The sequence below is a fragment of the Erythrolamprus reginae genome, chromosome 2 (genome assembly GCF_031021105.1).
Source record: "Erythrolamprus reginae isolate rEryReg1 chromosome 2, rEryReg1.hap1, whole genome shotgun sequence".
In the NCBI taxonomy this organism is placed as follows: Eukaryota; Metazoa; Chordata; class Lepidosauria; order Squamata; family Dipsadidae; genus Erythrolamprus; species Erythrolamprus reginae.
This window is the reverse complement of record NC_091951.1, coordinates 239,243,540-239,269,221: the sequence shown is the minus strand read 5'-3', so window position 1 is coordinate 239,269,221 and position 25,682 is coordinate 239,243,540. Positions and strand designations below refer to the sequence as shown.

Sequence of the window (25,682 nt, the reverse complement as noted above, 5' to 3'; positions counted from 1 at the left end):
CCCTATGGGAATGGAGGAAAGGTTACCATCTAGGTTTTTTTGAAGCCCTGTTAGAGGCAGCTCCCCTTTGGAAACGAAAACCCCTACCCCTGGAGTTCCTACCTTGGGAACGAAAGCGGGGGGAATACTGACCTGGAGATCTCTGATAGGAAGCCGCTTGATCTTGCTGGCGCCCTGGGCGACGAAAGGACTGCGTTTTAGTAACCTTTTTAGTGGTTGGACCCAAAACCTTCTTCTTGTCTGTGGTCTCCGTGAGGAGAGGATCCAGAAGATCACCGAAGAGAAGGTCGCGCTTTAAGGGGCCCTGGGGTAACTGCCACTTTTGGCGAACTCCCGCTTGCCAAGGGCGAATCCATAGGAGTCTTCTTGCCGTTGTAGAGGCTGCAATAGACTTAGCAGAAAATCTAGTAGATTGTAAGGTGGCATCGGCCACGTACTGGGCAGCTGCAAAGACCTTGTTGAAGTCTTGTTGACCTCTCAAGTCATCTGGAGGAATGTGCTGTTGAAGTTGGCGAAGCCACAGCAGCATGGCTCTGGAGAAGAAGGAGGCTGCTGCAGAACTTTTAATGGCCCAGGAATCAGCGGAGAAGCCTCTTTTGAGCATTTGCTCGATGCGCTTGTCCTCTGGACGGAGGACTTCCTCCGCCTCGCCTGGCACAGCCGCTGCCGAGTGAAGAATTTTGACAGGTTCATCTGGTTTGGGAAAAGATAGAAGCTCTTCATAGGAAGAGGAGAGTTTATACAACTTTCTGTCCTTGGTAGAGGGATTAAGGCCAGAGGCTGGAAAATCCCACTGTTTAAGTAAGGCATCTTTAAATAATTTAGGCATAGGGATTACCTCGTTATCCTCCTGTTCCTCTGTGAAGTAAGGTAAATTCTCCTCCGGGGGATCAGTGGAAGTGGAGGCTTGTTTCTCCTGGGCCGCTAATCCCGTAGAAATTCTAGCTTTGAGGAGGAGAGATTTGAATAGTTGAGAAGGGAAAATAGTAATAGGAGGAGGGACCTTTATTTGGGATTCCTCATCCTCTGATAAGCCCTGGAAAGGGTCTTCATCCTCCTCTACATCCTCATATTCATCTTGGGAGGACTCTGAGTCATCCTGAATAGGAGCTCTGACCGCTGGGGAAGAACCCAAGGGGCGGGAGGAACGAGAAGGAGGAAGAGGTAAAGGAAGCTCATTGATGGAGGAGAGTTTGGCATCAATGGCTTTGGACAACACAGCAAAAATAGATTGGAACTCAGGAGGTAAACTGGAAATATCAGCAGAAATGGCAGAAGAATTCCTAAAGGCCTGGGAGGATCCTGGCTGGGGGGAATCTTCCATAATATCTGGTTCCTCTGGACCTATGCCCCATAGGTTAGGTTGGGGTCTGTCTAGGTTTGGCTCATCCAGAGATAACACAGGGACCCCAGAAGGAGGCAGACTAGAGGCCTCTGGTGGGTCTTGACTACTGATTACTTGGGCCTGCACTTTCAAACGTTTTGCTGATTTATCATGAATCTTTTGTAGGGCTAGGTCCCTTCTCTTCTCGGCCCTGGTGACCTTGGTCGAGGGGCGGGCCCCTGGAGAAGAGGAGGAAGAGGCCTGGGGGATACTAGTAATCTCATCGCCTGTAGGCCTGGCCTCTCTGGGACCTTTAGTTGTGCCTCTCTTGGGAAAAGTAGCCATAGTCTGACAATTAACAGAAGACAAGGCTGAGCCAATAACTAAATTATAAGGAGAAGATTTCAAGGACTTCCCAAGAGGAATGGATCCTGCTTCGAGGCCTCGAAGCTGCTGAAACGTGAGGACAATCTGGGCAAACCCAGAGTTCGTGCCCCCAAATCCAGCGGGGCCAGCCTCCCTAAACTTTGCAATTAAGTAAAACCAAGGCACTCTGGTTGGAGGCTAGGCCGGTGGAGAATTTAGCCTGGGACCCCCAAGGCCCGCTCCCGGATCCACGCGGTGGACTGAGGCCTACGCGGCTGGCAGAAGGCCAACACGAGAGGCCTAGATATTTTAAGAAAGGGCGCGAAGGCCTTCGCGCCAAAAAATCGCTTCGTAGAATTTCTTAAGGGAAAAGCGATCGACTAAGTCCAGGAGACTAGAGGCGTCCCACTCCGCAGGAGGTATTTATAAGCCCTTAAATATATTTTTATACAATAAATAAGCAATAATCCAATGATAAATACTTGCACCAGGACCTCCAGGCCAAGGGATTAGAAGAATCCACAAGCGGCCGCAGGAATCGTAACCGGCAAAACCGCCGGGGGAAAACGAAACCGCAACTTCTCCCAAGTAAAAAAGCCTAGCCGCCTTTTACTTTTTTTCCTTTTTAAAACGGCTGGCGCAAATAGTGCAAGTAATAAAATAAAGACAATAAATCTTACTACTTTTTTGAAGGAAAGATCGAAGGGAAGGTGTTAGAATGTTGAACGAGCTATCACATACAACCGCAGGATATGCGAACTGAGCGAATTCTGGGGAAGGGGCGGATCCGGCAAGCTTTTTTAATACTAGGCTCAGTTCCACCGGATTGGACATGAGCAACCCATGTGACTGCTGGACCCGCTCCTTCAGTACGGAGAATATCCAAAGAACTTGATATTGACATCGTAAGGATTAGTAGAATTTTTGGGCCAAGATGGGCTGCCTGTAGTTTAAGGGCAACCATAACTGTGTGGCGTGCTTATCCAGGGCTACATCAGTGTTTTCAGAAAATCATTGATTTGTTGGACTTCACCAGGAAAGACTTTTAGGAAGCATCATAACCAATTTACAGAAATCACTGATGGACTATGAACATTTAATGGACTACCTTGACTGTGGTTTCTTCCCCAAACCCCCAAAATTTACAATCCAAGGTTTAGAAAGCTTAGAACTACATTGCCTTAAACACGACATATGCGTAGCCCATAAAATCATCTGCTACAATGTCCTTCCTGTCAACACTACTTCAGCTTCAACCACAACAACACACAAGCACACAACAGATACAAACTGAAAGTAAACCGCAACAGGAGAAACTATATAGGAGAAGCGGCAAAACGACAAAAAACTAGGGTGAACGAACACAAACTAGCGGTCCAACGCCAGGAACAGCGCTCCCAGATTTGGGCACATATGGAGGAGCAGGATCATGAGTTTAACTTCTAAGTGGTGGCTTGTGATGAAACAAAAGGAGGCCATCTCCTGAAAGAAGCTTGGTTTTCGAACAACAACTCGCTTAATAGACACATTGAGAGACCACCAGCATACCAGGCATTAAGACACCGTCAAAGACTTAAAGGGAATGGATCATTAGAGTTGAATAGAGTTCCAGGAAAGTTTCTTCTTTATTTATTTATTCCCCAAAGGATAGAGATTAGCCCAATGAAGGTATAATAAACCTCAACGAAAAGAGCACACCAGGAGGGCAACAGAAAGAGGAAGACAGAGGGGGTGAAGAACAACGTAGACCCACCACAAGACGATGGGCAAAATGTGTTCGACATGAGGGAGAAAATAGCAATAAATTTATTTATTTATTAGATTTGTGGCAGTTGGAATGTTGGAGACAGCCAACAGAAATCCCAACTGCCAGCATGAATAAGACAGAAAAAAACCAAGTTAATTATAGGAGGGAAGAAAAAGTGTGGGCCCCTTACGCACACAATGACCAGTTGAAGCAGCATCTGATGAAGTCAATAGGGATTGACGAAAGCTCAGTAATTTTTTAATAGTTTTAAATAAATTTTAAATATTCCAGAGATCGTGATGGTGATTGCCTCTTCATTTATAACTATACCTGGACCTCACATTTTTAGGACAATTCTCTTTTACATATATTTACATATAATATTAGCCATTAATCAAACAATTATCTTTGAACTTAGGTGGGTAAACCATATGATGGATGGTTTTAGGAACTGGGTATGTTTGGTTTCGAGAAGAGAGGAGAGGAAGAGAAGAGAATGAGAAAAGGATGTTGAGACTCTCGAAAGAGTACAGAGAAGAGCAACAAAGATGATTAGGGGACTGGGGGCTAAAACATATGAAGAACAGTTGCAGGAACTGGGTATGTCTAGCATAATGAAAAGAAGGACCAGGGGAGACATGATAGCAGTGTTCCAATATCTCAGGGATTGCCACAAAGAAGTGGGAGTCAGGCTATTCTCCAAAGCACCTGAAGGCAGGACAAGAAGCAATGGGTGGAAACTAATCAAGGAGAGAAGTAACTTAGAACAAAGGAAAAAAATCCTTACAGTTACAACCATTAACCAGTGTAATAGCTTGCCTCCAGAAGTTGTGAATACTCCAACACTTAAAAGTTTTTAAGATGTTGGATAACAATTTGTCTGAAATAGTGTAGGTTTTCCTGCTTAAGCAAAGGGTTGGACTAGAAGACCTCCAAGGTCCCTTCCAACTCTGTTGTTGTTGTGAAGAGAGGAGAGGAGAGGAGAGAAAGAGAAGAGAAGAATTATGGATGACAAAATAGCAATCTTCCAATATTTGAGGGCTGTCACAAAGAAGAGGCACTCAAGAGCAGGACAAGAAGTAATGGATGGAAGATTTTTAAAAATGATCCAACCTAGAACTAAGGAGAAATTTCTGACAGTGAGTTCAATTTATCAGTAGAATGGCTTCCTTCCAGAAGTTGTGGTTGCTCCATCATTGTAGGTTTTCAATAAAAGATAGAACAGCTATTTGTCCGGGATGCTAATAGGTGGTTGGGCTAGACGCCTCCAAAGTTACTTCTAATTCTGTTACAGGTAGTGCTCAACTTACAACCACAACTGAGCCCAGAATTTATATTGTTAAGTGAGACATTTGTTAAGTGATTTTTTTCCCATTTTATGACTTTTCTTGCTTCATTTATTTATTTGATTTGATTTGATTTGATTTGTATACCGCCCCTCTCCGGAGACTCGGAGCGGCTCACAACAACAAAACAGTACAAATCTAATAGTTAAAAACAATTTAAAACCCTTAATATAAAAACAGTCATACATCTCATACAAGCCATACGTAAAGTGGAAATGGCCAAGGGGAATCAATTTCCCCATGTCTGACGGCAGAGGTGGGTTTTAAGGAGTTTGCGAAAGGCAAGGAGGGTGGGGGCAATCCTAATCTCCATGGGGAGTTGGTTCCAGAGGGTCGGGGGCCGCCACAGAAAAGGCCCTTCCCCTGGGTCCCGCCAGACGACATTGTTTCGTCGACGGGATCTGGAGAAGGCCAACTCTGTGGGACCTAACTGGTCGCTGGGATTCGTGTGGCAGAAGGCGGTCTCGGAGATATTCTGGTCCGATGCCATGAAGGCCTTTATAGGTCATAATCAATACTTTGAATTGTGACCGGAAACTGATCGGCAACCAATGCAGACTGTGGAGTGTTGGTGTCACATGGGCATACCTGGGGAAGCCCATGATTGCTCTCGCAGCTGCATTTTGCACAATCTGAAGTTTCCGAACACTCTTCCCCATGTAGAGAGTGTTACAGTAGTCGAACCTCGAGGTGATGAGGGCATTTGTCAATCAAATTGCTGCCTTTCTTAAATTAGCATAGTTGGTAAGAGAATCTGGCTTCCCCATGGATTTTGCTTGTCAGAAGGTTGCAAAAGAGGATCACATGTCCTAGGGACACTGCAATGATCATAAATATGAACCAGTGGTCAAGTGGTCGGAATATAAATCACGTGCCTATGGGCTACTGCAATGGTTATAAGTTTGAAAAATGATCATAAGTCACTTTTTCCAGTGCTGTTGTAACTCTGCGTGGTCACTAAATGAAACTCTTTAAGCATCGATTTCTATCTGCTCACTATCCAATCAAGGGGAAAAATTAAATCCAGGTCTCATTTCAGTCCTGGTCAACACTACTGTATATAATGTTAACAAATAAGATATACTGGCAATTATTTTCCAGGTAGGCTTTCCAGCCTGGTTCTGCTGATGTGCTAGGATAACTTCCAGAAAATGGTCAGATTGCCTGGGAATCAGGGAACTAGAAGGTGTCAAAAGGACAAAGGAAGTCACCTGTTCCTTGTAGTATAATCATATTGCAATTAAAATCCCTTGGAACTCCACAAGTTATACAAAATATGGCAGTATTTACTATCTGTAGTCAGCTTCTGCACTGTTTCTTTCTGCAGTGAACTTTATACATAAGACCAACTCTCAAAGTTTTTCCACTTTTTAGTTCTGAAATAGGTGTACGGTTTTGTCTCCTCTCCTTTTAAAAAAACATTAAGTATTGACTCTTTCGAAGTTGCTCATGAAGAATGTGCAGGTTTGGGGAAACTTTCAGCAAAAAATGAGCTTAAACTTCTCAGGCAACCTCTACTTTTTACTCTTTTTACCTTTCAGATTGCTACAGCCAAATTCAAGCCCACTGTAACTCAAAGTGTCACTGCTTCAATCTCATAAGGAGTAGAGAAACATGGGTTCCTTACCTTTAAATCTCTGTGGATAATAGGGGGTTTCTGTTTGTGCATATGTTGCACAGCACGGCAAGTCTGATAAAATATCTTCAAAACTGTATCGCACGAGAGGGGGCCTTTCGATTCCACTTTCTTTAAAAATTCCACCAGCTGCCCTATGAACATAAAATCCATGAATCACACACACATTAGGGAAAAGGCAACGGGAATGCTAATTTTGATGACAGACAACAGAGGCAGATAAATACCCTCTCCCACCCCCAGATCCCTTTACTTTCTTAGCATATTCTAAGGTAAGAGTTGAAGCTCAGGTGTTTTGGATCATTCTGAGATTGTGTGATGAGCCCAGCGTTAATGGCAAGTGAATACATTGTATGCTGCTCCATGTGCCATTAGAAAGGGAGGAGAAAAATGTGCAAATCGGTCCAACTCTGGGATTTTGCTGGGCAGAAATAAGTCTCCTGTAATGTATCCTCCACCTTGCAACAACACCTTAGCTATATGCCATCTTTTTAGAAGTATAAGACACACCTTTCCGCCCTAAAAGAAACTGAAAATTTGGGTGCGTCTTATACTCCAAATGTTGCAGGTTTTTTTTTCCTCCAGCCCTAACAAGATGCTAATGATCTTCCCAGCTTGCAGGATTGTTTCATTGCTACTCTGAAGAAGTTTTTTTTCCAGCCTTGTCTTTGCAGGCTTTATTTTCATTGCTACTCCCTCCAAAAAAGGGGTTTTTTTCAGCCCTAACCAGGGGATAAAATAATGTGCTGACCAGACTTAGGATGCTAGCCAGATGAATACCTGGTAGATGGATTCCCCCCACCATCAATTTTCCTCCCCCAAAACTAAGGTGCGTCTCATACTCCAAAAAACACAGTACTTCTTTTCTTCAATGCACTCTATCATTATTTTGTATGATAATAGACTGCAAACAAGTACTGCAGTACACTCCAATCATTATTCAGCCTTTGTAAAGGTTTGGTGCAGTGAGGTATGGTGTAGTAGTGAAGGCGCTGATCTAGTAACCAGGAGTTCTACCTTAGGCTGTAAAGCCTGGTGGGTGACTTTAGGCCAATCATTGTCTCTCTTAATCCGACCTACCTCACAGGGTAGTTGTGGGGGAAATAGGAGAAAGTAGGAGGACTAGATGTGTTTGCCAGTTTGATTTACTTATAAAGTAAAGGATAAAAATCTCATAAACAAAGGGAAAACAGGGAAGACCAAATACTGAACAATTTTTGGTTCATTAGCCTATCGTTCTTTTGGCGAGAAAAATGGCAAGTTTTGAAATGTAAAATGTTTATAAAAGTTTTTCTTTTCTTTTTTGTACTCAGTTGAGAACTTTTTTTAAAAAAAAGGTCATTTTATTTCTTTTTAAAGGTATTTTTATTGGGGGTTTTTTAAGACAAAAAGAAAACATACTGACAACAAAAAACAAAAAAGTAATTTTAATTTTGCATTTGTTTCATGTCTGACACTAGGACAAAGAGGAGGAGGAGGAGATAAACATATTCATCAATCTTAGTCAAACCAAATAATTAGTCAGAAAATTTTAATAGGCAATGAAAACATTAATTAAAATCCAGAGTCCTGAAATGGGGAAGAGTCACTTGGTTATTCCTCTGTGACCCTTAAAATAATGTTTTTGTTCATTCTGTTTCTAAAATATTGCTTGAATCAAGAAATGTCAGAAATGAAAAGGAAGGAATTAAGTTTCAAATTCCAGATACTGAAGACTATATATTTTGTTCAAAATACGTAGCAGCCCTAGAACCCTTTGCTGATACTAAACATTTTTGTTCTAAAAAACATTGCCTGAGTCTCAATAGAGCCAGCCTGGCTGAGTCAGTGAATGAGGCTGTCAAGCCAAGGTGATTCCACAAAAAGACAACAACAACAACAACAACAACAACTTTACCTTTACAAAGTTCTGTGAGCAGAAGAAACTCCCCTTGCCCAGTATCCGATTCTTCTTTTCCAATGGAGGCAGCAGAACAGAACTGGACAATGTTTGGATGCCCAGATAGTTTTTTCTGGATCAAGTGTCTATTAAGGTTTCAAGTGTCTATTAAGTTTCTTGTTTATTTGGAAAACCTCTTTGCAGGCATGCAGTAGAATTACAGTTTACTCAGGTGGATTATAATTCCAATTCTGAACAAGAGACCATGGTCAGGAACACCCAGCCCAGGATGTTGAAAACTCAATGGATTTTGCATTCCACTATTATTGGCAAAGTTTGGCAAGTGTGCTTCCTGCCTCCAATGCGATTAAGAATGGCTTACATTGAATTTATCCAATTAACATTAGTATGCAACTTTTAACCACATTCTATGCATAATTTAAAGCAGGAGAGAGAAAAGGACAGAAAAAAGCATTTCTGATGTAACAATAATATTTCAAAAGAATGTAAGAGTTTTAAACAAGGATTAATTTACACAAATTAGGAGGGAGGTAGAACTGAGGCAACTACAACTTCAAACAAATTTGCTATTCTATATATTTAATCAAAGATCCCATTTAGAGTAGCTGTTCTGTCCTCTGCCTCTTCTGCTTTTCTTGTCATATGAGCAGCAAAACAATCTGGAATACAATCGTTAACTGATATTTTAGCTGCAGACAAATCTGGGTTTCAAATTCTGAGCTGTTTGAAAGACATTCAGATAGTAAATATAAAACAGACGTTTTGCTCTGATGAAGAAGCATAGAAGACTGATGGCAGAAAAAGACCTCATGGTCCATCTAGTCTGCCCTTATACTATTTTCTGTATTTTATCTTAGGATGGATATATGTTTATCCCAGGCATGTTTAAATTCAGTTACTGTGGATTTATCTACCACGTCTGCTGGAAGTTTGTTCCAAGGATCTACTTACTACTCTTTCAGTAAAATAATATTTTCTCATGTTGCTTTTGATCTTTCCCCCAACTAACTTCAGATTGTGCCCCCTTGTTCTTGTGTTCACTTTCCTATTAAAAACACTTCCTTCCTGGACCTTATTTAACCCTTTAACATATTTAAATGTTTCGATCATGTCCCCACTTTTCCTTCCGTCCTCCAGACTATACAGATTGAGTTCATTAAGTCTTTTCTGATACGTTTTATGCTTAAGACCCTCCACCCTTCTTGTAGCCCGTCTTTGGACCCGTTCAATTTTATTTATTTATTTATTTATTTATTTATTTTATTTACTTATTAAATTTGTATGCCGCCCCTCTCTGTAGACTAGTCAATATCTTTTTGTAGGAGAGGTCTCCAGAACTGAACACAGTATTCCAAATGTGGTCTCACCAGCACTCTATATAGCGGGATCATAATCTCCCTCTTCCTGCTTGTTATACCTCTAGCTATGCAGCCAAGCATCCTACTTGCTTTCCCTATCGCCTGACTGCACTGTTCACCCATTTTGAGACTGTCAGAAATCACTACCCCTAAATCCTTCTGAAGTTTTTGCTAACACAGAACTGCCAATACAATAGAAAAGAAGCCACTTTTATATCCTAACGTATTAAACCAGGATTTGACAGTCCAAGCATAATATAATTTCACCTATCTCCAAAAGGATACCATGAAGCAGACTTCTTGAATGATGGCTTTGTTCTTTTCCTCTTCATTGGACAATAATCTCTGCCAGGGGAAAAAAAGAGATCACAAAGAGAAACATTTTGGTTTCTTTTCTCTTTTGTTGGTGTGTTTGTTTTGTTTCCAAACAATAGTAATTGTACCCTTCTCTTATAATTATATTAAAATAAATTATCAGCTCACACAAACTTTGCATGTAAATACATTCTGCGAAACAAATAATTCCCTCACCACTGTCAAACTATTCACTAAGGTTGCATTACTATTACTATTAGTCTTCTCATCGCTCCTATCACCCATCCCCTCCCACTTATGACTTGTTGTTTGTATCCTTGCAATTTATATTAACATTAATTATTTCATGATTGCTTATTTGTACCGTATGACAAACATTAAGTGTTGTATCTCATGATTCTTGAGAAATGTATCTTTTCTTTTATGTTCACTGAAAGCATATGCACCAAAGACAAATTCCTTGTGTGCCCAATCACCCTTGGCCAATAAAGAATTCTATCTATCTATCTCATATCACTGATTTCAAGAATTGTGGTGGCGCAGTGCTCAGAATGCATTGTTGTAATTCTGCCCACAGCCTGGAGTTTGATCCTGACTGGCTCAAGGTTGACTCAACCTTCCATCCTTCTGAGATCAATAAAATGAAGATCCAAACTATTTTGGGCAACATGCTGACTCTGTTAATTACTTGGAGAAGGCTGTAAAGTGGTATATAATTGCTAAGTGCTATCATGCATGACCTCCAGGTTTAGATGAAATCAAGTGTGGAAATTAATCCACAAGTTTTGGTTGGATCCTGGCTTCACTGTGCAAATTCACAGGAATCTTAATTTTCAGCTGAAAATCATCTGGGTTATTGCTAAAAATACCTCAATACGTGAAACTGTATGCTATCAGAAATCAAAATGTGGTAACTAGGTTCTATTACTGGTGATTATTTCTTTATTAGTAGGAAAGGCTCAAGTATGCAGGTAACGGTATTTAACATTCATACACAATCCTTTAGGGACTGTAGGCTCAAGGTTGACACAGCTTCCATCCTTCCAAGGTCACTAAAATGAGGACCCAGATTGTTGGGGGCAATATGCTTACTCTCTATAAACTGCTTAGAGACAGCTGTAAAGCACTGTGAAGCGCTATATAAGTCTAAATTCTATTGCTAATGCAATTGCTATATTTATTCTTGCTTTCCTCTCCTCAAATAAGAGTTTAATCTGATACAGTGGTACCTCATCTTACGAACGCCTCTTCTAACGAACTTTTCACGATACAAACCCGGTGTTTAAGATTTTTTTGCCTCTTCTTCCGAACTATTTTCACCTTACGAACCCAAGCAGCTGCTGCTGGGATGAAGGGGTTTCTTTTTTTCCCCTTTTTTGAAGAAAGAAAAGGGAGGGGCTGCTTGGAGTAGGAAACATTTTGCAGAGAACAACGTGCTTGCAAAGGAACTGAAAGGGTGTCTTTTGAAGAAAGAAAAGGGAGGAGGGAGGGGCTGCTTGGAGTAGGAAACATTTTGCAGAGAACAACGTGCTTGCAAAGGAACTGAAAGGGTGTCTTTTGAAGAAAGAAAAGGGAGGAGGGAGGGGCAGCTTGGGGGAGGAAACATTTTGCAGAGAACAACGTGCTTGCAAAGGAACTGAAAGGGTGTCTTTTGAAGAAAGAAAAGGGAGGAGGGAGGGGCAGCTTGGGGGAGGAAACATTTTGCAGAGAACAACGTGCTTGCAAAGGAACTGAAAGGGTATCTTTTGAAGAAAGAAAAGGGAGGAGGGAGGGGCAGCTTGGGGGAGGAAACATTTTGCAGAGAACAACGTGCTTGCAAAGGAACTGAAAGGGTGTCTTTTGAAGAAAGAAAAGGGAGGAGGGAGGGGCAGCTTGGGGGAGGAAACATTTTGCAGAGAACAACGTGCTTGCAAAGGAACTGAAAGGGTGTCTTTTGAAGAAAGAAAAGGGAGGAGGGAGGGGCAGCTTGGGGGAGGAAACATTTTGCAGAGAACAACGTGCTTGCAAAGGAACTAAAAGGGTGTCTTTTGAAGAAAGAAAAGGGAGGAGGGAGGGGCAGCTTGGGGGAGGAAACATTTTGCAGAGAACAACGTGCTTGCAAAGGAACTGAAAGGGTGTCTTTTGAAGAAAGAAAAGGGAGGAGGGAGGGGCAGCTTGGGGGAGGAAACATTTTGCAGAGAACAACGTGCTTGCAAAGGAACTAAAAGGGTGTCTTTTGAAGAAAGAAAAGGGAGGAGGGAGGGGCAGCTTGGGGGAGGAAACATTTTGCAGAGAACAACGTGCTTGCAAAGGAACTGAAAGGGTGTCTTTTGAAGAAAGAAAAGGGAGGAGGGAGGGGCAGCTTGGGGGAGGAAACATTTTGCAGGGAACAACGTGCTTGCAAAGGAACTGAAAGGGTGTCTTTTGAAGAAAAAAAAGGGAGGAGGGAGGGGCAGCTTGGAGTAGGAAACATTTTGCAGAGAACAACATGCTTGCAAAGGAACTGAAACGATGTCTTTTTAAGAAAGAAAAGGGAGGGGCGCCCCCCTTGCCTTTCTTCCTTTCCACTCACCCTTTAGCCTAGCCTTGCTTCTTCCACCCGCCCCCTTTAGCTGCTCCTCCCTGCCCTCTGTTCGCCTCCCTTCTAAAGTTTGGGATTTTCCTGAAGGATTTGCTTTTACATTGATTCCTATGGGAAACATTGTTTCATCTTACGAACTTTTCACCTTACGAACCTCCTCCTGGAACCAATTAAGTTCGTATGATGAGATACCACTGTATTTACCTTGCAAGCTCTTTCATTGTTACTCTCTGCAAAGAATGTTTTCCAAGCCCTAAGACTTTCCAGGGTTTTTTTTCTTTGCTCTAACTTGCTCCAAATAAGTTTCTTTCCAGCCCTAAATCCGGGCTAACAATGTTCCCATCTCTTACAGGCTTGCAAGTTTTAGGGAGGAAAAAGGTGCATCTTTCATTGTTACTCTTTCCGAATAAAGTTTTTTTAAAGCCCCAACCTGGGCATAAAATAATGTGCTATGGATGCTGAATACCTGATAAGCAGATTCTTTCCCCTATTTTCCTCCCAAAAAACTAGGGTGCATCTTATGCTCCAAAAATACGGTAGTCAATTCTGGAACTGATTTGTTCTTAACTGCTGTACAGGCAGTCCTCAACTTACAACTACAATTCAGCCCAGAATTTCTGCTGCTAAGTGAGAAATTTGTCAAATGAGATTTGCAACTTTTCTTGCCACATTTATTAAGCGAATCAACACAGTTGTTAAATTAGCAACACAGTTGTTAAGTGAACCTGGTTTCCTCAATGACTTTGCTTGTCAGAATGATGAACACAGGACTCTGCAACCATCATAAATATGAATCATTTGTAAAGCATCCTAATGTAAATCACCTGATCATGGGAAGGCTGCAATGGTTGTAAGTGTGAAAAAAAGATCATAAGTCACTTTTTTTCAATGCCATTGTAAGTTTGAATGGCCACTAAATGAACTATTGTAAAATCAAGGACTAACCGTATTTGCTATTCACAGTGTTACCATCAATAAAGTCAACAATAAATAAAATAGCAGATAAATAAAAATCCTCCAAAATAAGATAATTACCTTTAAAGCATAATCCTTGCCACTTCCAAGATCCTGAGCTTCATATACAAAAGCAAAGCCACCTAAAAAGAAAATGAGATGATTAAAAAACCTTTCAGGCCCAAACCCCAGAGACGATGAGATCCACTCAAATCCAGATCCTTATTTGATTACACCTAATAGACAGAATCTTGCCGGACTAAAACTATAACCATGTAACCTAATACAGTAGTTATGGCTTGGGAGACTCTAGGGCAGTGACGGTGAACCTTTTTCCCTTCGGGTGCCAAAAGCACATATGTGCATAATTCAATGCCCCTCATGCACCCTATGCATGTGCATGAGACCCTCCACTTCTGGTCCGCCCCCCCATGCTCACATTTCCCAATTTCCGGTGAGCCCAATGGGTCGGCTTTTAACCCTCCCCAGGCTCCAAGGCTTTCCTGGAGCCTGGGGAAGGCGAAAACAGCATCCCCCACCTCCGGAGGCTCTCTGGAGGTCAAAAACGCCTTTCCAGACCCTCCACGTAAGCCAAAAATCAGCTAGCCAGAGCACACACATGCTGTTAAAAAAAGTGTAAAAATGTAGGGAGGGATTGAGCTGAAGTGCCCTGTGGAAGAGTCAGCTGGAGCAGTGGTGTTATCAGGGCTCTGCTGAATGCCCAGGATCAGTGTTGTGTGGCTCCAGCTGGTTGGCACTTCCAGGCACAACCCGCAGCCTTGGGGAAAGGAGACGGTTGGAGCTGCACCAAAGAGAAAAAAAGAGGAGGAGGAGGAGAAACGGAGAGAAAGAAAAATACAACAGGGAAAAACAAGGGGACGGAGAAAGAGAGACGGAAGAGAGGAGAGGCTTCTCTGAGACAAGCAGAGGGAGAGAAGAGCATAGAACAGTGCAAATATTAATGTCAGAGAAACAGGCACCTGTTTCCCATTAAAAGTGTGGTTAAATGGATGCACAGATATCCTGTTTCCCCAAAAATAAGTCACCCCTGAAAGTAAGACATAAGAGAGATTTCGTAGAATTGCCTAATATAAGGCATCCCCCAAAAGTAAAACGTAGGAGACGTTTTGTTTCTCAGCATTCCCAAACAGAACATATAGAATAGAATAGAATAGAATTTTATTGGCCAAGTGTGATTGGACACACAAGGAATTTGTCTTGGTGCATATGCTCTCAGCGTACATAAAAGAAGAAGATACATTTGTCAAGAATAACATTGCTGTCCATAAATTGCATCCCAAAACGCTGCATCAATCAGATTTAAAACACATCCAACATGCATCCAAAATGAGGCTGCGTGTTTGGATGCATTTTTTCTGCAGCGGGACACAGGATACAATTCATTGGAAAAAAATAAGACATCCCCTGAAAATAAGACATAGCACATCTTTGGGAGCAAAAATTAATATAAGATGCTGTCTTATTTTCGGGGAAACACTGTAGTCCTCAACCTACGACCACAATTGAGCCCAAAATTTATGAAGCTAAGTGAATAATTTGTTAAATGAGTTTTTGTCCCATTTCACGAGTTTTCTTGCCAAGTGAATCACCACAGTTGTTAAATTAGCAACGTGGTTGTTAAGTGAATCTGCTTTCTCCTTTGACTTTGCTTGTCAGAAGGTTGCAAAAGGGGATCACGTGACCCCAGGATACTGCAACCATCATAAATGTGAATCAGTTACCAAGTATCCAAATGTAAAACAACTGACCCTGAGATGCTTCAATGGTCATATATGTGAAAAATGGTCATAATCACTTTTTTCAGTAACTTTAAAAAAAGGATTTCAAGCAGCTCGAAATCTTTTTTTAGGTACAGTTACAGCAAACCAGAATATTTTTGTGGCCCTTTAAAGACTCCCAGAAAGAGAGGAGTAACTTTGAAGGAACCTGGTCTCCCTATTCCTAGTCCATTACCTTAACCACTACAGCCATGGTGGCAGTTTATAAATCTCATAATTCAGACAGCATGGATGTAGGGATACGGACACTTCGGGTTCAAACCCATCATTGGCTAAGGGAGCTCCTTATTTGGGTGACTTGGGGCCAGTCATTTTTGCTCACCTTACCTGATGATTGTGGTGAGGAAGAAGCCCTGCATATGTCAATTAAGACACAATAAAAGGGAGAGTATAAATCTAACAACCAAATGCTGCCATAATCACCAAGGACATCCAATAAGTCAACATCATAAAACAAAATATACTGTGCAACACACAACTATGTCCCAACCTGTAAAATACATAACAAATACACACACACACACACACACCAAAGAGGCTGAAAATTTGGATACATCTTATACTCTGAATGTAGCTTTTTGAAGCTTTCTTTTCAGCCTTAATGAGGTACTAACAATCTTCCTGGCTCTTATCGGCTTGGCTTGCATTGCTACTCTCTCCGAAGGGTTTATTTTTTAATTTTTTTATTTATTGTTAGAGTTGAAAGGGACCATGCAGGTCATCAAGTCCAACCCCCTGTCTGAGCAGGAATCCTAGAGCACCCCAGCCAAGTGGCAGTCCAATCTCCTCTAGTTGGGGAGTTCACAACCTCCGTAGGCAGGTTGTTCCAATGGCTGATCGCTCTGAAACTAAGTCTTTATGTCTAAATCTAAGTCCAATGGTTTTTTTTTTTAAATAGATTTTATTGTTAAAATTAAAACAAGTACAACATTTGATACAACATCTAGTACATTACAAAACGTAAAACATAAAATACAAAAAAAAGAAAACAAAGCAAACAAACAATATCCAAACCAGTAGTAAGGATAAAAGTATCGGCGAATGTACATGGGAGTTGTATTAAAAACGAAAACTAGATCCAATTATATTTGCTCATTACCATGTTTCGAATAGTTTATCTAGAATGATTAAATGCAAGGGTTGAAATAAACACATTGTAGAGAAATTAACAAATAATAATAAAATTCATATCCAAATATATATAAAGTCTCATGTTATTATATTAGATAAGCAGTTGCTTTATACCAGATTTGTAACAGTTCAAGAGTATATCTAACATTTCAATCTTGTAGTCTGTTGTTCCCGCTGTTGCTTCCTAACCAATTATAAAAAGGGTCCCAACAATTATTGAACATAGACAATGATTCATTTCTAACTAGTGTAGTCAGTTTTGACATTTCTGCGCAGTATATTATTTTTTTAATTATTACTTCATTTGGAGGCAATTCGTCGTTTTTCCACCACTGCGCATAAGATAGTCTTGCTGCCGTTGTTAAGTGTATGATTAAATGTACTTGTGATTTCGATAGTTTTTGTCTGATTATGCCCAATAAAAAACATTCAGGAGTTTTATCAAGTGATAGATTTAGTATCTCATCAATCCAAATTCCAATTTTGTTCCAATATAATTTAGCTTTGGTACATTGCCACCACAGGTGGAAATAGGTGCCCAATTCTTGTTGACATTTCCAACAATTTGGTGAGAGTTTATTGTTTATTTTGGTTAGCTTTATTGGGGTAATATGCCATCGGTAAAACATTTTGACTAGATTTTCTTTATAGGATGTGGCAATAGTCAATTTATAGTTCCTACTCCAGAGTGTTTGCCATTCCTCCTCTTTAATCTCATTTTTAAGATCCAAATTCCATTTTTTGACATTAATTTTTGTGCTAAAGTTGTCCGGTTCATTGTAGTTTAAGTAACCGTAAAATTTTTTGATTAGCTGATCTTGAGGGCCTATACAAAGTTTATCTAGCAGGGCATTTTTGCTTATCCCGGTTTTGCTTTTGTCTTTGTTAAATTTAGTTTGAATCTGTAGGTATTCCCACCATTCCACTTTTTGACCCAGATTTTCTAGTTCTAGCCTTGTTCTAATTGCACCATTTGGATTAAGAATATCTTTATATCTTATTATGTTGTTACTTTTGTGTAGGTTAGGATGAACATAGGCTTCTAAAGGGGCGTACCAGATGGGAGTTCCTTTATAAAGTTTAGGTTTAATTTTTTTCCAAGTATAAATAAGCGATTTCCTAATCATGTGATTAGTGAAGTATTTATGGGTTGTCCGCTTTTCGTCCCAGAGATAGTAATGCCACCCTAGGTGGAGGTCGTGGCCTTCTAAGTTAAGAAGTCTAGTATTTGTTAGGCTCATCCAGTCTCTCGTCCATGATAAGGATGCAGCAATATGGTAATCCTTCCAGATTGGGAGTGCCAGTCCTCCTTCTTCTTTCTTTCCTTGTAAGTATTTTAGTCGAATTCGGGGACGTTTATTTTGCCAAATGAAAGTGTTAGTTATTTTGGTCAATTTATTGAAAAATTCCTTTTTTAATTGTATAGGGATTGTTTAAAATAGAAACAAAACTTTAGGCAGAGTATTTCACTTTATGGCTGCAATCCTTCCGAGTAAGGAAAGTTGTAAATTTCTCCATTTTAACAAGTCAGCTTGTATTTTGTCTATTAAGGTATCATAGTTGTTTAATTTTAAGCTGGACACTCTATTTGTCAAATTAATGCCGAGGTATTTAATTTTTGTGACTATTTGAATATCCAGTTTAGCTGTTAAGATATCTTTCTGTGATTGTCGCATATTTTTGGTTAGAATTTGCGTTTTGGTCTTATTTATTTTGAGGCCTGCCACTGTACCGTAATCTTCTAGAACTTCTAGTAATTTGGGACCTGACTCTAAAGGGTCTTCTAAAATAAATACCAGGTCATCCGTGAAGGCTTGAAGCTTATAGGTTTCTTTCTTACATTTTAATCCTCTTATATCTTCCTTATCTCTAATAATTCTAGTTAATACTTCAAGAGTTAAGATAAACAATAAAGGAGACAGTGGACACCCTTGTCTTGTACCTTTATAAAGAGAGATTTTTGTCGATGTATCTCCATTAAGGATAATATAAGCAGATTGTACAGAGTAAATAGCTTTTATTGCATTAATAAATTTGGAGCCGAATTCCATATACTCAAGCTGTTTGATCATAAATTCCCAAGACACGTTGTCGAAAGCCTTCTGGGCATCAAGAAATATTAATGCCACTTGTTTTTCATTATGGACTTCATAATACTCAAGCGTGTCTAACACAATTCTAATATTGTTCTTTAGCTGTCTCCCGGGAAGAAAGCCATTTTGATCCGGATGTATAAAATAATTTAGGAATCCTTTAATTCTACTTGCTAAGATGGAGGTAAAGATTTTATAATCGGCATTTAAGAGAGAAATCGGGCGGTAGTTAGATATATCTGTATGATCTGTATCTTTTTTTGGAATTAACGCTAAATTTGCTTCTGTCCATGAAGTTGGTATTTTACCTCTGTCTAAAGCCTCATTTAACGTTTCTAACATGGCCTTTTCCATTTCTATGGGAAGATCTTTATAGAGTTCTATGGGGAGCCCATCCGGACCTGGGGCTTTGTTGTTTTTTTGACTTTTTATTGCTTCTTTTAGTTCTGTAACGGTGATCGGTTTATTAATTGTGTCAACCATTTCCTGTGGTACTTTGGGAAGCTTGGCCTGCTCTAGAATTTCTTGAGTTTTTAGATCATTAATATTGTTTGGTGTAATATCTATATGTTCATAAAGTTTACTATAGAAATCGCCAGCAATCTTTTTTTTCCTTTCCAAATCATGACATATTTCCCCATTTTTATTTTTAAGACAGTTTATAAGTTTCTTTTCTTTTTGTTTCCTGAGTTTATTGGCTAGCCATTTGCTAGGTTTATTGGCATTTTCGAAATTGTATTGGTTAGTTCTTTTTATTTGTTGTGCCAAATTTTGTTGGTCGCTCTAGCCCTAAGTCTTTGCAGGCTTTTTTTTTTCATTGCTACTCGCTCCAAATAAGGTTTGTTTAAAGCCCTAACAACGGGATAAAATAATGTGCTGAAGCTGACCAGACTAAGGACGCTAGCCAGATGAATAGCTGGTAGGCAGATTTTTTTTCTCCTATTTTCCTCCCCCAAAAACTAAGGTGCGTCTTATACTCCGGTGCTTCTTATTCTCATAAAAATACAGTAATCACTGACAAAACAATCCAACATATACACCCAAACATTCTCTTGAAAAGGGTTAAGAGGCCAACTGAAGGTTTTAAGCAACCCACCACATGATTGCTGACCACACTTGCTGTGAGCATCCAATTCTCAAAACATGCTGAGCAGACCAAGCGCAGCCCTTATGCCAAGAGACATTGCGCTCTCGTTTCGATATATGGATCACTAACTGTTCTGTCGAGCTCTCTGGTAGAATCCTCCCCAAAATGCACACATACAATTTCAGACACACACACGTTTGAAAATTCAAAACAATGTTCTTTATATACCGAAAATGCAAATAAACAGAGCACTCTTTTTGTATAGCAAAGAGCACTTGTCTCCAAACAAACTGGTAATTTGTACAAGTCCCTTATCAGTTCTGAGATACTTAGCTTGCAGCTGTGAGGCAATTCACAGTCCTTCTTCTTTCACAAAGTGAAACACACTTTGCTCTGGGTTAGTTTCAAAGCGGGGGGAAATCAGCACACAAAGATCAAAGTCAGTAAAGCAGTCATGAAACATAACTATCAGATAATCCTCCACAATGGCCAAACCCACAGGCTGCTACTTATAGCAGCCTCACTAATGACCACAGCACCACCCAGCCACAGGTGGCCTCATTTTCTTTGATAATAATCTCTCAGTTGTTGTTGCCTACACATAGCTCTCCGCATGCGTGGCTGTATCATTAACTCTTGTTCTGAATCTAAGGAGGAGCTAGATAATTGATCTCCTTCTGAGCTGTCTGCCACACTCTCCTCCTCCCTGTCACTCATGTCTTCTTGGTCAGAGGAGCCTTCATCATCAGATTCCACCAGGGGTGGGGGGGCAAAACAGGCCTGCAGCATGTGGATGTCTCCCCCACATCCACAGTCCTTGGGGCAGGAGCTGGGCCAGAGCTAACCACAACACTAACCATGATGTTTTCTAGCAGCAACAGCGAGTGTTTGAGGCCCTCTTAGAAAACCAAGAAGACCAACCCTGGCTCCCCTAATCCTGTTCAATGACCCACTAGCCGTTCTCTGGATGTTGAGAGTATACAGTACACTCCACTGCAGGTACAGAATATTGTGTTATTTTCACAATAAGGTTTCAATGCAGTAGGAACACTATTATGTGCCTACAGTTAAGTACATCACTTGCTACTGATTTGGCAAAACAACTAGCTCTCAACTTTAGGCAGAGAGTCTGCAATTCTTTAAAAGAGATACCCCGGGCATAACCAACAGAAGCTATGTTTTGAGAAATGTATATATGTTCATGAACAAGGTTGACAAGGCCTGTAGGCTGTTTGTTATTACAGGCGTGTAATTTGTGCCCTCAGAAACCAATCAGATTGTTTAATGGTTGGACGAGAAATAAATTGCTCTCTGCAAAAGATTGCTTCTTGTTTAACAGGAAACCCTACGGCGTTGAGTCATGGGTGTGAGTAGTTCCTTTGCAAGCTGCATGTAAGTCCTCGTTATACCATGCTTCATCTGAAAAACAGCTGCCTTGCTCCTCTACTTTCCATGTATCATTGCTTAGAGCATAAATTAAAAATAATTCAAAATTTGACTGATCCTCTGCTTTTCAGCTGCCTGTATGAAGTTTATGGATGGTTTGTTAGATTTCAAGGTAGAGCAAGTAAAGAAGAGTAAAGAAGCTTACTCGAGGCTGGAAAACTAGAAATTGAAAACACCCCATATTTGGGGAAGGGGACTGGTGGCAAGTTAGGGCAGCCCGGCTGAAAGAACTTTACCTACCTTTCTTCTTTCTTTCTCAAAGTCAACATGGGGTTAACATACTATTTCCCTGCATTTATGCCTTGCATTATTTATTATTTGCCTCATGTTGTCTTATCCAATCATTTTGGCATAAACAGATTCACATAAAAGTAAGGTACAAAGAGCAAACGGCAATAGCACTAATGCATATGTCAGATGTGTATGTACGTGTATGTATTTGTGTGTGCTATTCATTTATATTTCATATTTCTAAACTGCCTATTTTCCACAAAGAGGGGCTCTACCGAGAGGCTCTTTGTGTTCCAATTTGCAAGTAGCAATTCACAAAGGATAACCAAAAGGTCAACAGGCAGCCATCTGTGGATAAAAGAACTTATAAAACATAATTTTACTGTATCTCAAGCAGAGGAAGAAAAAGTTAACATTATTTGATAAAGGTGTTGGTTATCACCTATAAAGCCCTACATGACTTAGGGCCAGACTATATTCGGAAACGCCTCCTGCCACATAGCTCCCAGCGATCGATAAGGGCCCAGAGGGTTGGCCTTCTCCATATCCCAGAGGGACCACAGAGGAGGGTCTTCTCTGTGGTGGCTCTGGCTCTCTCAAGCCAGCTGCCCCGAGGTCTGTGTTGCCCCCCACCCAACTGGCCTTCCAGAAGGCTGTTAAAACCTGGCTTTGCTGGCAGGCCTGGGGCAGAGGATAGTTTGACACCATTGTGTCCTGGCCATTTAAGGATGAATGTATTTTTAATGTGTTTTTTGATTCTTTATATTGTTTTTTTTTAATGTTGTATACCACCCAGAGTCCGAGAGGAGTTGGGCAGCCTATAAGTACAAAGAATGAATGAATGAATGAATGAATGAATGAATGAATGAATGAATGAATGAATGAATGAAGTGGCTTTAAAATGTTGGTTGTAATATACAGATGAATCAATTGGAAAATATGTGGTTAAAAGGGATGAGATTTATATTGTGTTACAATCTCAAAACAAATATTTATAAAATGATTCATTTTTGGTACATGATGCCAGAGAAATCATCTAGGACAGTGATAGCAAACCTATGGCATAGGTGCCACAGGTGGCACGCAGAGCCATATCTGCTGGCAAGCGAGCCGTTGCCCTAGCTCAGCTCCAATGTGCATGTGTGAGCCTGCCAGCTGATTTTTGGCTTGCACAGAGGCTCTGGGAGGGTGTTTTTGGCTTCCAGAGAGCCTCCGGGGGATAGGGAGGGCGCTTTTACCCTCCCTCAGCTCCAGGGAAGCCTTTGGAGCCTAGGGAGAGTGAAACACGAGCCTACTGGGCCCACCAGAAGTTGGGAAACAGTCCGTTACCGGCCTCCAGAGGGCCTCAGGGGAGGTGGGGAAAGCTGTTTTAACCCTCCCCAGGTATTGACCTATGGGTGTGGGCACTCGCACATTCACGATAGTGCATGTGCATGCTCTTTCGGCACCAGAGGGAAAAAAGGTTCGCCATCACTGATCTAGGATGTATAAAAGCACTTCAAATGAATGTTGGAAATGCGAGCAATGCAAAGAGGCATTTAATCATGTTTAGTGGCCATGTAATATAGCTAAATAATTTCACAGCATCGCATCACACTCATGTTGGAAGCATCAAGGTGCTTCAAGGTTGGAAGGATTAGCTGGTGACAGCACTGTTGTTCGGCTCGGAGCTGATTTCATGTGCCCAGCAGGAGCTGGGCCACAGGACTGGAGCTCACCCTGCCCCATGCTAGCACTTGGGTCTCAAACACGAGTTTGTTGCTTGTCAAGTCAGCATCCTAACCACATGAGTTTTGGATGAAATACATACTTTGATACAGAGGATTTTAAAGATCATTATTAAACTGAAGCCAGAACTTTCATTTAGGATTAATAGATAAATAGTTAACAAAAACCGTGGAAGGTTATTTTAACATGTGATTACTATGGTGAGATTACTACATAGACAGAGATTGAAAGATACGACACTATCCACTACGAAGGAATGATTGATGAAGTTGACAGATTTTGCTGAAATGGATACACTCACATCTTTGATTAGAGAAAAGAAATCTAAATTTAGAGGTGACTGGAAGCCTCTTACGGACTTTTTGTGTTAAAAAATGAAAAAGTGAACAAGTGAAGATCATATGCTGCAACGTCCTGCCTGTTGGCGACTACTTCAGCTTCAACCACAACAACACAAGAGCACACAACAGATTTAAACTTAATATTAACCGCTCCAAACTTGACTGTAAAAAATATGACTTCAGTAACCGAGTTGTCGAAGCGTGGAACTCATTACCGGACTCCATAGTGTCATTCCCAAACCCCCAACACTTTACCCTTAGATTATCTACGGTTGATCTATCCAGATTCCTAAGAGGTCAGTAAGGGGCGAGTACAAGTGCATTAGAGTACCTTCCGTCCCCTCTACTATTGCTCTCCTATATCTCCTATAACTTTCTTCTATTCCTATATCTCTTCTTCTATTCTTTCATTGATATGTTCTATTATTATATCTTCTTTTCTATTCTTTCTTAGATATATTTTACTATGAGTATCTCCTCTATAACATTCATCATGTATTTTACTATGTGTATATAGATATACTGTATACCCACTAAAACCCTCATTGTGTATTGGACAAAATAAATAAATAAAATAAAAACAGAGCAAGCAGCCATTGCTTGCAAGTTACCTGATCAATTGTTTCACCTTTTCTAAAGAGAATGCATGTATTCAAGGCAATTTACCTCCTCCCTCAAAGACCTCTGCTTGCTAAAGCAAGCTGCCAATTCAATTAGCATCTTTTTTTTTAAACAGCAAAGAAAATTTTGAATGCCTGCAACAGAACCTAGAGAAACACAACCTTACTCATTGTCCTTGCATTTATAATATTAGATGTAGATTAGTTCATATCCTGTATGTATTTCTGGGTACCATACTATATAGTAATTGAAGAACATAATGAGACTAAGGCACTTTCTTGCTTTCTTTTAGCAGCATTCTCTAGGGCCCAGCTAAAATTCAGACAATTCAAATGTTAGCTATAACATTATTTCTGAGGGAATAATACCCGCCATCATGAGTATTTGTTTTGCATCTGAGAAATTACCACATTCCTTCAAACTATAACATCAAACACACTCCTTCTGAGAGTAAATACGTTAATACAGTGGATGCGACACCACAAAATTCTGAATGCTACTTGCCAGTGAAAGGAAATATTAACTACATGAAAGCATTTTTACAATTCTGTGCCAAGTGATGCAGAAAGTTATTTTATACAGTATTCAGAAACACCACATTCCACTGCCAGACAATAGCTTTAAGTCTTTCAACAGCCCATTCAAAAGCCTCTCGTAAGCTACATAATTGTCATGCCTAAGACTATATTGTAGCTTGATATGTAATATGCACTGTATTTTAAAAAGGAAACAAATTCCTTGTGTGTATAAACACACTTAGTGTCAGGGCTCCAAGTAACAAGCCCAAAGCTATAAAAAATTGTGAGGCCTAGAGTTTCCTCAAAGCATAATTTTAGTTGGGATGTCATATTGACATAGCTGGTGAAAGGCCAACTCTGAAGAACCCAAACATTTCCCCACCCAATCAAAATCCAAAGCTCCCCCCCCTCCCCAGGTCACATGTCCAATCAGGTTGCAGTCCCAACTGTGGCTGGCTTTTGTCTACGCCCCTCCAACCCCTGGTAGAGCATCCTCGGCTCCCACAGGAAAGAATGCTAATTTGGCTATACAGTGATCCCCCGCTCGTTGCGAGGGTTCCGTTCCAGGACCCCCCGCAACGAGCGGGTTTTCGCGAAGTAGCGCTGCGGAAGTAAAAACACCATCTGCGCATGTGCAGATGGTGTTTTTACTCCCACAGCGCTAGCGAGGAGCCAAAGATTGGGGGCGGCGCGGCTGTTTGCCGCCGGCATGGAGGGCTTCCTAGCAGCCCCCGAAACCCGGGTTGGGGGTCCGGGGGGCGCTGGCTCTCGGCGCTTTCGAGCTGAGTCCGGGAGCGAATTCGCTCCCGGACTCAGCTCAAAAGCGCCGATAGCAAGCGGCAAGGAACGGCTTGTCCACGCCGTTCATTCTTGCCGCTTTCGAGCTGAGTCCGGGAGCAAATTCGCTCCCGGACTCAGCTCGAAAGCGCCGAGAACGAACGGCAAGGAACGGCTTGTCCACGCCGTTCATTCTCGCCGCTTTCGAGCTGAGTCCGGGAGCAAATTCGCTCCCGGACTCAGCTCGAAAGCGCCGAGAACGAACGGCAAGGAACGGCTTTTCCACGCCGTTCATTCTCGCCGCTTTCGAGCTGAGTCCGGGAGCAAATTCGCTCCCGGACTCAGCTCGAAAGCGCCGAGAACGAACGGCAAGGAACGGCTTTTCCACGCCGTTCATTCTCGCC

General features: G+C 41.1%; 1 protein-coding gene across 1 annotated transcript in view; it reads right to left on the bottom strand.

The window, feature by feature from the left end:
- The window catches only part of LOC139158881 (cyclin-G-associated kinase-like), a 48,379-nt gene that overhangs the window by 7,924 nt on the left and 14,773 nt on the right, over positions 1 to 25,682 (bottom strand). The window contains exons 2-5 of the mRNA XM_070736221.1: positions 13,588 to 13,649; positions 9,963 to 10,022; positions 8,317 to 8,431; positions 6,411 to 6,553 (exon numbers count right to left, since the gene is read on the bottom strand). Coding sequence (XP_070592322.1) covers positions 6,411 to 6,553; positions 8,317 to 8,431; positions 9,963 to 10,022; positions 13,588 to 13,649 — 380 coding nt within the window. The remainder of the gene's footprint in view (positions 1 to 6,410; positions 6,554 to 8,316; positions 8,432 to 9,962; positions 10,023 to 13,587; positions 13,650 to 25,682) is intronic.